The 14,518-nt window shown below is 50.5% G+C and overlaps 1 protein-coding gene across 1 annotated transcript in view; it reads right to left on the reverse strand.

The window, feature by feature from the left end:
* The window catches only part of LOC119971301, a 692,274-nt gene that overhangs the window by 115,461 nt on the left and 562,295 nt on the right, over window positions 1-14,518 (reverse strand). The window contains exon 6 of the mRNA XM_038806664.1: window positions 8,993-9,087. Coding sequence (XP_038662592.1) covers window positions 8,993-9,087 — 95 coding nt within the window. The remainder of the gene's footprint in view (window positions 1-8,992; window positions 9,088-14,518) is intronic.

A 14,518-nucleotide genomic window follows, 5' to 3' on the forward strand; every position in this document is an offset into this window, starting at 1 on the left:
GAACCTTAGCTCTGTTTCTCTCTCCTATAGATGTTGCTTGACTTGCTTAGTATGTTCTGGGTTTTTATTTTAGGTGTCCAACATCCACTGGACTTTTCTTTTGTTTGTGGCCAAAAGAGACTGTCACCATTCCTCCAACAATTGTCCAGCAGCCTCTTCTCCAGCGGTTTTTACATTGCTCCAACACCGGTTTAGTTTCCTTCAATTGTGCATGATGCATGTCACCTCGGGACCTGCAACACCGTGGCCTCAATTTAGATCGTTTGGCGACTGCATGTGATGTTGTTGCGTGGGGCAAAGATTATCATGGTTGAATCTGGATTACCTCAGTTTATATGAGTTCACAATCTGACTACCTGTTACAGCGAATAACCGTGACTTTTATTCACGGGGAACTATCTCAGGTTGTAATGATGTCGCAATTAAAGTCAAATCCACATTAATAAAACCCTGATGAGACCATCAATTCACGCGACACGTGGTTAGAAGTGAACAGTGGTTTTAATCGTCTTACAACAGAGCCTGCCTGTGACGAGATGAACTCAAGATGAACTGGCAGCAGGCTCACAGCACTGATCTTTATACGTCCAGTTGGGGGAGGAGCCATGGACGGAGCCATGGGCGTAGCCAAGGGTGGAGCCCAGTACAAACTCCTCATCTCCCCCAATGGGCAGGACTGCGCGATTAAACACAATCCAGTACAGAGTACAGGCTCAATACATATGGTACAATACATTGTGAATTACTGAGGTTTTAAATTCACCACATTCACCCCCTGTGAAAAAAATCAAGTCCTGCGGGGGTGATGGGTCTACAAATTGAGTCTGTCCGGTGGCTGGGTTGTCCTTTCTGATCGGCGGAGCACCGGAGTTGCAGCCTCTTCTGGTGGCTGGACGATCACGGTTGGTTGGGGTACGATGGCGGACTCCGGGGGTGATTCTGTCTGAGCTTCGTACCCGACTGGTTCGACTGGTGACGGGGACGCTGGAAGCTTGCGGGCGCAGGTGCGCGGAACATGGGTAGCGAACCGGTAGGTGAGGGGGCGTGGGGCGCGGCGAGTTGGGTGGGGTGTAGTGTGAGGGGTACCTCGGCGGTGGTAGTGGTGGGATTAGATCCTGAAGGCGCCAGGTCCCGGAGGGATACAGTGTCCTGACGGCCGTCAGGGTACTCTATGAAGGCGTGTTGGGGGTTTGAGTGGAGTAGGAGCACTCTTTCTACGAGTGGGTCAGTTTTGTGTGCCCTGACGTGCTTCCGGAGGAGTACTGGGCCCGGTGTCTTCAACCATGCTGGGAGCAAAGCCCCCGTGGTAGTGCACCTGGAAAAAACAAAGAGCCGCTCGTGAGGGGTCTGGTTGGTGGCCGTACATAAGAGGGACCTAATAGCATGGAGTGCGTCGGGGAGGACCTCCTGCCAATGGGAGGTCGGGAGCTTCCTGGACCGGAGGATCAGTAGGACGGTCTTCCAGACCGTGGCATTCTCCCTCTCCACCTGCCCGTTTCCCCTGGGGTTGTAGCTGGTAGTCCTGCTCAAGGCGATGCCCTTGCCGAGCAGGTACTGACGCAGCTCGTCGCTCCTGAAGGACAAACCCCTGTCGCTGTGTACGTAGCTGTGGTAACCAAACAGGGTGAAGATGCTATGCAGGGCCCTAATGACTGTGTGGGAGGTCATATCGGGGCACGGGATAGCAAAGGGGAAGCGGGAGAACTCGTTGATGACATTCAGGAAGTACACATTCCGATTAGTCGAAGGGAGTGGCCCTTTGAAATCGATAGCAAGGCGTTCAAAGGGCCGAGAAGCCTTGACCAGGTGGGCCCTGTCTGGTCTATAGAAGTGTGGTTTGCACTCCGCACAGATTGGGCAATTCCTGGCAGCGCCGGCCCTAGGGTTGCTGGCGCCCCGGGCAAGCTGAACTTCGGCGCCCTTGGGGGGGGGGGGGGGGCGAGGGGGGCGGGGCCGAGGGGCCGAGGAGGGGCGGGGCTGAGGGGGGGGGGGGGCGGGGGGGGCGGGGCGGACCCGAGGGCGGGACCCGAGGGGGGCGGGGGGGGGGGACCCGAGGGGGGGGCGGACCCGAGGGGGGGGCGGACCCGAGAGGGGGGGCGGACCCGAAGGGGGGGCTGGGGGGGGGGGCGGACCCGAGGCCGGGGCGGGGGGGGGGCGGACCCGAGGGGGGGGGGGGGGGCGGGGGGGCGGACCCGAGTAGAGGGCGGGGGGCGAGGAGGGGGCGGGGGGAGCGGACCGAGCGGGGGGGCGGGGCCGCCCTGGGGGAGGGCGGCCACCGCGCATGCGCTGGTTGGCACCGGCCCAACTGCGCATGCGCGGGACCCGAGTCTGGCGCCCCCTAGCACATGGCGCCCCGGGCGACTGCCCGAGTTGCCAGTGCCTTGAGCCGGCCCTGATCCCTGGTGATGGCTTTTACCTCCTCAGTGGAGAAAGGCAGATTTCGGGTTTTGACGTAGTGGGCGAGCCGGGTGACCCCCGGGTGGCAGAGGTCATTGTGGATGGCTATCAGGCGGTCGTTTTGTGCGCTGGCGCACGTATCGCGGGACAGGGCATCTGGGGGCTCGTTGAGCTTCCCCGGTTGATACATAATATCGTATTTGTAGGTGGAGAGTTCGATCCTCCACCTCAGGATTTTATCATTTTTAATTTTTCCCCTTTGAGTGTTGTCAAACATGAAGGCAACCGATCTTTGGTCGGTGATGAGGGTGAACCTTCTAACGGCGAGGTAGTGCCTCCAGTGTCGTATAGCCTCCACAGTGGCTTGTGCGTCCTTTTCGACCGAGGAGTGTCGAAGTTCCGAAGCGGAGAGGGTTCGGGAGAAAAAGGCGACTGGTCTCCCTGCCTGATTTAGTGTGGCTGCGAGAGCGACCTCTGAGGCGTCGCTCTCTACCTGGAAAGGGATGGATTCATCCACCGCCCGCATGGCCGCTTTGGCGATGTCCTCCTTGATCCGAGTGAAGGCCTGAAGAGCCTCATCCGATAGAGGGAAGAGTGTGGCCTTAAATAGTGGGCGGGCTTTGTACGCATATTGAGGGACCCACTGGGCATAATACAAGGAGAATCCCAGGCACCTTTTGAGGGCCCTGGGACAATGTGGGAGAGGGAGGTCTAAGAGGGGCGGATTGGGCGCATACGGTCCGGGTCGGGGCCCAGGACTCCGTTTTTCACGACATAGCCGAGGATGGCTAGTCTGGTCGTGCGGAAAACGCATTTCTCCATGTTGTAACCGTGTTGAGGTTGAGTTTCTAGGCCGTATGGAGAAATCGATGGAGGTTGGCATCGTGGTCCTGCTGGTCATAGCCGCAGATGGTGACGTTATCCAAGTACGGAAACGTGGCCCGCAGCCCGTACTGGTCTACCATTCGGTCCATTGCTCGTTGGAACACCGAAACCCCGTTAGTGACGCCGAAGGGAACCCGGAGGAAATGGAAGAGGCAGCCATCGGCCTCGAATGCCGTATAGTGGCGGTCCTTTGGGCGGATTGGGAGCTGGTGGTATGCAGACTTCAGATCCACTGTGGAGAAAAGACGATACTGGGCGATCTGATTCACCATGTCTGCAATCCTGGGGAGGGGGTACGCATTGAGGAGCGTGAACCGATTAATGGTCTGACTATAGTCCACTACCATTCGGAATTTTTCCCCGGTCTTGACGACCACCACCTGAGCTCTCCAGGGGCTGGTACTGGCCTCTATGATCCCCTCACGTAGGAGCCTCCGGACCTCTGTTCTGATAAACACCCTGTCCTGCAGGCTGTATCGCCTGCTGCGAGTGGCTATGGGTTTACAGTCCGGAATGAGATTGGCAAAGAGTGGAGGGGGGGAGATTCTTAGCGTTGCTAGAATGCAAATAGTGAGTGGGGGTAGGGGTCCACCGAAGCTGAGTGTGAGACTTTTGAGATTACACTGGAAATCGAGTCCCAGTAATAGTGGGGCGCAGAGTTCGGGCAGGACGTATTGCTGAAAATTCGAGTAGCTAGCGCCTTGGATCGTTAGAATCGTTAGAATTGGAGGTGAACAGAGTGGGAGCCCGAAGCGAGGGAGATAGTTTGCCATGCAGGAAAAACAGGGAGTGAACAGCGTCTTACCAGATCTGGGTGTACGAAGCTCTCGGTGCTCGCAGAGTCGAAGAGGCACGGTGTACTGTATCCGTTGATTTTAACGGTCATCATCGAGTTGCGGAGGTGTTTCGGACGCGACTGGTCCAACGTGACCGCGCTGAATTGCGGGTAGTCGGCGGCTCAATCAGCTGTGCTGGAGTGGCCCCGTGATGAATGCCCACTGAGGTCGCAGTCTTCAATTTGAGTTTCTGAGTTTGGAGAGGATAGAGCCCAAGATGGCCGCTCCCATGGATCGCACGTGGCGGGCGGCGAGGAAGATGGCATCCAAGATGGTGGTGGGGGTTGCCAAGGTGCCGGCCCCCATGGGTCGCACGTGGCGGTTGGGGGCGGAGTCGGAGTACAGGCCGCAGCGTTGCGGGCCTGTGAGCTCAGGGAGCGAGTGCTCTGGGCTGCGAGAGAATTCGGGGCAGGAGTTTTCTTCGCCAGGCATACCCGGGCATAGTGTCCTTTGCAACCGCAGCTGCTACAGGCCACGTTGCGGGCCGGGCAGTGCTGCCGCAGGTGCTGGGGCTGTCCACAAAAGTGGCACGTTGGTGCAGTATAGTGGCTGCATGGCCGCGCGGCGCAGGCCTGGGGCAGTCGCTGGTCGGGGGCCCATGACGGGGTCGCCGGGTCCGCAGGGAACGAGGTCAGGCTGCGGAACGAGACCTCCATAGTAGTGGCGAGTTCTACAGTGTCTTCTAAGTTTTGGGCCCCCTTCTCAAGCAACCGCTGGCGCACGTAGTTGGACCTGAGGCCTGCAACGAATACATCTCGGACAGCGAGATCCCTGTGTTCGGCAGCAGTTACAGCTTGATAATTACAGTCCCGGGATAAGGCTTTTAAATCGCGCAGGAATTCTTCTAGCGATTCTGTGGGGCGCTGGCGGCGGGTCGTAAAAACGTGGCGTGCGTAGACCTCATTGACAGGCCTCACGTACATTCTGTCTTGAAACATCTGAGCCAGTGTGAAAAGATTTATTTCGCCTCTGCAGCCTGTGGGTCGAGTTCCAGTCGATCAGGTTTGAGAGCTGATTCCATAGTCGTTTCTTACTGTTTCTTAAGATGATTAAATTGATGAGACCATCAATTCACGCGACACGTGGTTAGAAGTGAACAGTGGTTTTAATCGTCTTACAACAGAGCCTGCCTGTGACGGGATGAACTCGAGATGAACTGGCAGCAGGCTCACAGCACTGATATTTATACGTCCAGTTGGGGGAGGAGCCATGGGCGGAGACATGGGCTGAGCCAAGGGTGGAGCCCAGTACAAACTTCTCATCTCCCCCTATGGGCAGGGCCGCGCAATTACACACAATCCGGTACAGAGTACAGGCTCAATACATGTGGTACAATACATTGTGAATTACTGAGGTTTATAATTCACCACAAACCCTTAATTGATTTACTAGCCATTGAGGTTTAGGGACTATTTGGTAAACTATGAGGAGTATGCACATGCTATTACATGCCCATGGTCCATAACTGTGCATTGTTCCAAATAATGGGCAGCACGGTAGCACAACTGTGGCTTTACAGCGCTAGGATCCCAGGTTCGATTTCCTGCTGGGTCGCTGTCTGTGCAGAGTCTACACGTTCTCCCCGTGTCTACGTGGGCTTCCTCCGGGTGCTCCGGTTTCCTCCCACAGTCAAAAGACGTGCAGGTTGGTGGATTGGCCATGATAAATTGTCCTTAGTGACCAAAAAAGGTTAGGAGGGGTTATTGGGTTATGGGGATAGGGCTTACGAGGGTCGGTGCAGACTCGATGGGCTGAATGGCCTCCTTCTGCACTGTATGTTCTATGTTCACAATAAAAACTGCACTTGAGAACAATGGATGGGATTCTCCCCAACCCGGTCGTGGCGTGAATCACTCTGGCGTCGGGCCGCCCGGAAGGTGCGGAATCCTCTGCACCTTCAGGGGCTAGGCCGGTGCCGGCGGGGTTGGCGTCGTGCCAACCGGCGCGGAAGGGGCTTGGCGCCACACCGACCGGCGCGGAAGGGCCTCCACCAGCCGGAGCGAGTTGGCGCATGCGCAGGAGTGTGAGCGTGCTGGCATCATCCCAGCACATGCGCAGGGGGGGTTTGTCTGCGCACCAGCCATGGCGGAGGTTGACAGCAGCAGGTGCGGAGGGAAAGGGTGCCCCCACGGCACAGGCCCGCCCGCGGATCGGTGGGCCCCGATCGCGGGCCAGACCACCATGGGGGCGCCCCCTGAGGCCAGATCCCCCTGAGGACTCCGCAGGCCACCCACAGAACCAGGTTCCGCCGGTAAGTACCAGGTCTAATTTACGCCGGCGGGACCGGCCCTAAAACGGGCGGCCGCTTGGCCCATTGCGGGCTGGAGAATCATCGGGGGGGGGGGGGGGGGGGGGGGGGGGGGGCTGACAGCGGCCGTTGACCGGCGCGGCGCAATTCCAGCCCCCGGCAAAACCCCGGTGCCGGAGAATTCGGCAGCCGGTGGGGGCGGGATTCACGCCGTCCCCCAGCGATTCTCCGGCCCGACCAGTTGTTCCTCATTTAACAAGTGTATCTACAGTCAGATCTGAAGTCATAGCTTTTTTTTGCGTAGTGCTGAGTGATAATGACCATGGAAAGCGGAGGCCCATGGTACCAAATAAAACATGTATAATACAGTTTTCTCAAATAAGCATGGAATAAGCACCAAACAGATGACTAAATCTGCACATTGCTAATATACGGTCATACATCGCAAAATACATGTGCTGCCATGACTGCCTTCTGAACATCAAACGATTTTCGCAGCGGGTGATGCTTGTACTGAAATATGTACTGGAAGCAAAGTCTCAGTGTGCAAACTACATAATAATTGCATTTTAGCACATAATTAGATTAATCATTCTGTTTATTCCAGCAACGTCTGACAAAGTTGTCCATCCAGCTGTATTTTTTTTAAAATCAGATGTAGTTGTCTATAAATAAAGTGCACAAATCAGTATAATTACATCGGAAGTCATCCAGTCATCAAGTTCCAAACAACACACAACTCAGCTACCCTTCACCTTGAAAATCCCCAAAGTGTAAACAAATATATGAGGGTTTGGCAGCCCTGAGTGCATGGTATAGTAACCCTGTCAGGAAATTGTATTGAAGAAAGTTAAATAAATTTCAATGCAGTATATTAATTAAGCAAGGTTATGCTGAGTTCAAAAATTCATTTAATAATGCATTCTCTTTTGGACATGTGACACACTAAAGACCTTTGCCATAATGGGCTGAAGTGCTTGATGTTTATTTTTAACAAAGGAAAATTATTTCCTATATCTCCCAAATTTAAAAAATCTATTAGGTACCATTCATCCACTGTTTATATTGGGCACTATATTCTTTAATAATGTACAAATTTCAATTATTTGCCATCTTGGAAGTCATTCTTGATGAAGTAAAAGGCTTTGTGTGCTGTAACAATCGATTTAAAAAAATTTTTTTTCAGTCATCTCTCCCAACAGGTCAGGAATTTTAGCCAGAGAGTGACTGAGCCATAAGTACGAAGAAGGGTCACGACTGATTGTCACTCTGTGTGGAATAAGATGATCTCACCTGGAGTAGTGGTGTCCCGTGATCCAATAGCCTCAGAAACACTGAATTAGTAAAGAAGAGGTTTCTTAATACTGTTTCTTCAGTAACCCCTGTTATAAGTCTTTATTTCTGGATTGGACCATTCCGACCTGTGATGACTCCTCACTCCTCCTGACTAGCATAATACAGGCCAGGGGAATGAGGTGCAGCCCAAATGGAATGGGGTCTTACCCATTCACTTGCACCCTGCTTCGGCCAACTTACATACGTCATTTTAAATTGTATGTGGAAAGGTCAACTTCCCCAAGCCACTATGATCTACTTTAAATACACAGATCGGGCTTTAATGATTGGGGCCTGGCCTTCCATTTTCACCTGAGGCCTGAAATGGTAGCAAGGCAAAAACATCAGACAGGCCCAGGGAGGTTTTAAGTTTTCATCTGGGGCCAAAAGGAGCAGGACTGTCCTCTAGGGTCTGTCAGGAAACCTCTGGTTTCATTCTCTGGAAAGGCCTTTGCTACCCTGGCCTCCCATATCATCTCGCAACTACTCAAGCAAAGTTTTGAGATGGTAATGAACGTTGCATTATCCATCATCAACTTATTTGTGAACAATCCATTTTGACAAAACTGTCTCTGAAATAAAAACAGAAACTGATCTGGTCAAAAATACACACCTAAAACGTATCCTATATTTTCTTTTACAATGTTGACCGACATGCGGTCATAGACTCATAGAATCCCTACAGTACAAAAGGACTCCATTCAGCCCATCGAGTCTACACTGATGTATCTAAAGAGCACCCTACCTAGGCCCACATATCATCCCTATCCCTGTAACTCCACCTAATGTTTTGGACACTAAGGGGAAATTGATCATGGCCATTCCACCTATAACCTGCACATCATTGGACTGTGGGAGGAAACCGGAGCAGCTGGAGGAAACTCACACAGACACGGGGAGAAAGTGCAAACTCCATACAGTCGCATGAGTTCGGAATCAAACCCGGGTCCCTGGTGCTGTGAGGCAGCAGTGCTAACCCCTGTGCCACCCACTGCAGCATGTGCAGTTGTTCTTTCTTTTATATGACATCAAAATATTTATATGGTAACATTTTCATGATTTAACAGCATCATCCCTTGCTTTGTAACCTCTTTTCGAAAGCCTTTCGCAAAGGTTAGGATCCCCCCCCCCACTCCCCACCTGCCCTGGCGGGTTTTCATGTGGCGGAGATGGCTCGCCATTAGCTGCTGACTGCGCCATGGGGGAATACACTGCAGGGTATCGGCCTTGGTGGGACCGGAAGATCTCGTGGGTGGGAAGGGCTGGAAAATCCCCGTCAAAGTCTTGGTACCTTTTCAATGCAGTCATGTCCACTTCATACTTGGGTCGAATTGGTATGTGGCTCCCACAGATGTAGTACAATCGATCCACTCTGTGCGGCACAATCTTTCAAAGAATTAGATGATTAGTGATTCCCCCATAACAATTATAATTCCTGGCTGCATCTGAGTAAATACAGAACTGTCAGAATTTTATTCACGTCAATAAGAGAGATTTTATCAAGCTCTTAAGAATTACTCAGCCAGAACTATTTTGCCTATCACCAGTCAGTTATTAGCTTGTCGTTTCTTTGATTCTCATTACACCACACTGCACAATTTCCTCCATTCCCATAGCATTTGAACAGGTAGATTTAAACATCTGCTAATAGTGCACTCATAGAAAGCCAACTGCTGGTGCTTTTATCTGAGTGTCTGCAACTTCTGCAGCAATGGGGACAATATGAAATGCAGTCAGTCAGACTCTCTAATAAATACAAAATACGATATTAGCAGCAGAATCCATTAAACTTATTCATTCGCCGATTTTACTACGGAAGTCATGTTTTCACTGGAATCTCCAGTGGCTACCAGATGAAGCAACCAGGAAGTGTTCATTCCCTAGTCACATTTGCTAATGCATTTAGTATTTCTCATTCCTTTAGATTAATTTGAAGGGCTTCTTAATCTTACAGTTACCATAGCTTTAATGATATTTTAATCTTTTTATTATTTTATAATTACGTTTATGCATTGTACATTCAATACATTCCTAATATAATTATATATGTAAATGAGGTCTCCATGTTTCCAATGGAGTGATCTCAGTGGAACAGAAGCAGTTCTCAGGAAATTCCTGTGAAGTTGATGGATAAGCACGGCAGGTTTTGGGAACCATGGATCATGCAGGATATTGTAAGACTGGTCAAAAAGAAAAAGGAAGCATTCATAAGGCCTAGAAGGTTGAGAACAGACAAAGCCCTTGAAGAATATAAATAAAGTAGGAAGGAACTTAAGCAAAGAGTTAGGAGTGTTAAAAGCGATCATGAAAAGTCCTTGGCAAATAGGATTAAGGAGAATTCCAAGGCATTTTACACGTATATAAAGAGCAAGAGGGTAGCCGGAGAAATGGATGGCCCACTGAAAGACAAAGGAGGAAACCAATGCTTGGAGCCAGAGGAAATAGTTGAGATACTAAATGAGTACTTTGCTTCAATATTCACCAAAGAGAAGGACGTGGCAAATCATAAGTCTAGGGAAGGGTGTGTAGATATTCTGCGTCATGTCGATGTCAAAAAGGAGGAGGTTTTGGGCATCTTAAAAAGGTAGATAAGTCCACAGGACCTGATGGGATCTACCCCAGAATACTGAGAGAGGCAAGGGATGAAATTGCTGGGGCCTTGACAGAAGTCTCTGTATCCTCATTAGCTACAGGTGAGGTCCCAGAGGACTGGAGGATAGCCAATGTTGTCCCTTTGTTTAAGAAGGGTAGCAGGGTAATCCAGGAAATTATAGGCTAGTGAGCCTTACATCAGCAGTAGGAAAATTATTGTATGCCTTAGGCACAGGTTTCACTCATATTTGGAAACAAATGGACTTAGCAATAGGCAACATGGTTTTGTGAACGGGAGGTCGTGTCTCACTAATTTAATCAAGTTTTTTTGAGGAAGTGATAAAGATGATTGAAGAAGGAAGGGCAGTGGATGTTGTCTTCATGGACTTCAGCAAAGCCTTTGACAAGGTGCCTCATGGCAGTGTGAAAAGATGAAGTCACACGGAATCAGGGGTGAGCTGGCTCGATGGATACAGAACTGTCTCAGTCACAGAAGGGAGACGGTAGTGATGGAAGGGTGCTTTTCTGAATGGAAGGCTGTGACTAGTGGTGTTCCGTAGGGACTAGTGCTGGGAGCTTTGTTGTTCATAGCATATATAAATGATTTGGAGGAAAATATAGCTGGTCTGATTGGTAAGTTTGTGGACAACACAAAGATTGGTGGAATTGGGGACAGTGAAGAGGATTGTCAGAGGATACAGCAGGATATAGATTGGTTGGAGACTTGGGAGGAGAAATGGCAGATGGAGTTTAATCCAAACAAATGTGAGGTAATGTAATTTGGAAGGTCTAATACAGGTGGGAATTATACAGTTAATGGCAGAACCCTTTGGAGTATTGACAGGCAGAGAGGTTTGGGCATATAGGTCCACAGATCGCTGAAAGTGTCAACGCAGATGGATAAGGTCAAGAAGGCGTACAGCATGCTTGCCTTCATCGGTCTAGGCATTGAGTATAAAAATTGGCAAGTTATGCTGCAGCTGTACAGCACCTTAGTTAGGCCACATTTGGAATATTGTGTACATTTCTGCTCACCACACTACCAGAAGATGTGGATGCTTTGGAAATTGCACAGAAGAGGTTTACCAGGATGTTACCTGGTCTGGAGAGTGTTAGCTATGAGGAGAGGTTGGATGAACTCAAATTGTTTTCACTAGAACGATGGAGGTTGAGGGGCAATCTGATAGAGGTTTACAAAATTATGACTAGCGTGGACAAAGTGGATAGTCAGACTCTTTTTCCCAGGGTGGAAAAGTCAATTACTAGGGGACATAGATTTAAGGTGTGAAAGGGAAAGTTTAGAGGAGATGTGCGAGGTAATTTTACACAGAGCCTGGTGAGTGCCTGGAACACACTGCCGGGGAGGTGATGGGAGCAGATATAATAACGACGCCTAAGAGGCATCTTGACGAATACATGAAAAGGATGGGAATAGAGAGATACGGACCCCAGAAGTGCAGAAGGTTTCAGTTTAGACGGCATCATGATTGGTGCAGGGTTGAAAGGCCGAAGGCCTGTTCCTGTGGTGTGCTGTTCTTTGTTGTTCCTTGAGTATCACTAAGTTTTCTTATTGTGTCAACATGATGTATTATATTGAAGTTTGCAAAGCTCAATTATTTTCGTTCCACAGTGAATCTTCTTGAGTTTAAATGCATAATCCATTTTGACATTTACTGTATATGACTTTGAGCAGTTACACAAAATATCTTTTAAAACAACTACAAGAATAATTTGAACAGTCATGGTATATTTTACGTTTAGTAGCATTTTGGTTGCAAGTGTAAATTTCACAGGTGTTTTAACATATTGGCTGCGCTTTATTGTGGATGACCAAGGTCTTACCTACAAGTTGAAGAACAGATAGAAGCCGCTTGTCACTTTTCTCTCGAAGGGCCAACAGTTTTCTGAGGTAATCAGGCACTTAGTAGGGCAACGCGGGCCATCCATCAGATTAAGCCCCCAGTAGAGTAGAAACCCTACCCCTAAGAAGTGCCAGTCAATCTGAGGTTGGCAGTTCTCCAGTACCAGCAGAGTCATTGAGTGGCACTATAGTGGGACCCACCACGAAGATCGCCAAAGAAGCCCCATAAAGAGAAAAGCATTGAAGGGATGGGGGTTATAGGGTATGGTTTGTTGGGGAGGTGGGTTTGGAAGCAAGGGCCGGAGGATGGCTTCCTGCCGGGCCTTCCCCTTCCAAATATCGGGTGGGTCCCTCAATCGGGAACCCCTAACTCCGCTCCCCAGTTTACTGGCAACCTTTCCAGTTGGCGGGTCCCCTGCCTATCACTGGTTGACTATCAATGGCAGGAGAATGAGGCCCATAAGTGGTCTTCTATCATTTCTGCCCCATAATTAATTGGAGGGAGGCCAGAGGGTGGCAAGATCTCTATTCCCACTGTTCCACCTGATCACAAGTCAGCCCCCCCTCCCAAACTCACCTCGGGGGAACGGGGGGGGGGGGGGGGGGGGTGGCATTCAATTCTGTCCATTGAGTTTATGTAAATTAGTTTAACAATATTAAACCTTTCCATCTATTTATATAAAAATGGTAATTGATCAAGTGATAAATTAGAAACCATAAGAAACGGTGCTACATACTCAGAGCATTTATAAGGAATTGTTCAAAGAGAAGTGCTTATATCAAACCCAATAAAGTGCTGCTACTCATCACAATTTGTGAACTAATTCTTCCCCTTTCTACTTCTGTTAGCTTCCCAATTCAATTCTTCCCAAGTTCTCTGGGCGAAATTCTCCGCCCCCCACGACGGGTGGGAGAATAGCGGGAGGGCCTTCCCGACTTTTTTGACGCCCTCCCGCTATTCTCCCACCCCCCCGCCGAAATCCCGACACGAATCGCTGCCGCCGTTTTTTTACGGCCGGCAGCGATTCACAGCTGTTAGAAGGGCCGAAGTCCCAGCCCTTTACGACCTTTTTACGAACGGCAAACACACCTGGTCCTGCCGTTCGTAAAAACGTCGTGACCACCTGGAAAAAAATAACCATGGCACCGATTGGCACGGCAGTACCACGGCCGTGCCAAGGGTGCCATGGGCCCGCGATCGGTGCCCACCGATCGCGGGCAGCGGGCCCGATGCCCGCGCGCTATTTGTCCTTCCGCCGCCCCGCAGTATCAATACGCGGGGCGGCTGAGGGGCAACCCGGACCGCGCATGCGCGGGTTTCGCGCAAAAACGCGATGACGTCACCCGCGCATGCGCGGGTGGCGTCTTCCCACCTGCGCATGCGCGGCTGACGTCATATGACGCGTCAGCCGGCGCTAAGTCCGACAAGCGTGTTTAACGATTTTCGTTAAGCCCGACTTGTCGGAGCCTCCGACGTCGGGCTGCTAGCCCCGACGGGGGACCAGAATCGGTCCCCCGTCGGGAAGGGGCGCGATGCCGTAAAACCCGCCCGGGTTTTACGGCGGTTTGACGATTTTTCCCGTTTTGGGAGAATTTCGCCCTCTGTCTTTCCAACTTTAAGCTTTTACCCATTCATGCTGTGCAACACCTGCCCCCTTCCTGCTATCCCCAATCGGAGTCTATATTTTCACCTTGCTAGACATACGAACATAGGACTTAGCAGTAGGGGTAGACCATTCGGCCCCGCAAGCCTGCTCCACTAGCCAATGTGATCATGGCTGATTGTGGCGGTGCCATGCTCTGGATTCCTAAACCCCTCTGCCTTTTCCACTTTAGAGCCCACTTTCAATCCGTCCCTTTGATCATATATTTTGTCAGTCCCTCCTCATGTTTCCTTCGCTGATTCAGCACCCATTATGCCTGGGTGAAGTGTTTACTCCATTAATGTCGCAATGTGAAATTATCAGCTGCAGTTCTGCAGTGTTTACGAAGTGCAGTTCAGGAAGTCCTCAAATCTTCAAACTTCATTTTTGGTTGTATGTATTTTTGTTTCGATCACTGTTATCAGTTGTTTCCAGTCTCCTTGGTGTATAGCGCAAGGTGGCTGCTTTGAGGATAAGGATGGTGAATGCTCGGTTTGTATTAAAGTTAATCTGATTACAGTGAGTAGAGGTACAAGGCAACAGGTCCAAATATCTCATCAGGTTTTGAATCCACAAGGTTTTTACAGCACAGAAACAAACTATTTGGCCCAACAAGTCTTGCCAATGTCTGTGCTCCACACAAGCATCCTCTCACCTTGGTTCATCCAATTCTATCAACAGAGTGAAGGTTGAAAGCTTGTTATCACCACAAAAACAGAAA

This window comes from Scyliorhinus canicula, chromosome 9 (genome assembly GCF_902713615.1).
Source record: "Scyliorhinus canicula chromosome 9, sScyCan1.1, whole genome shotgun sequence".
NCBI lineage: Eukaryota > Metazoa > Chordata > Chondrichthyes > Carcharhiniformes > Scyliorhinidae > Scyliorhinus > Scyliorhinus canicula.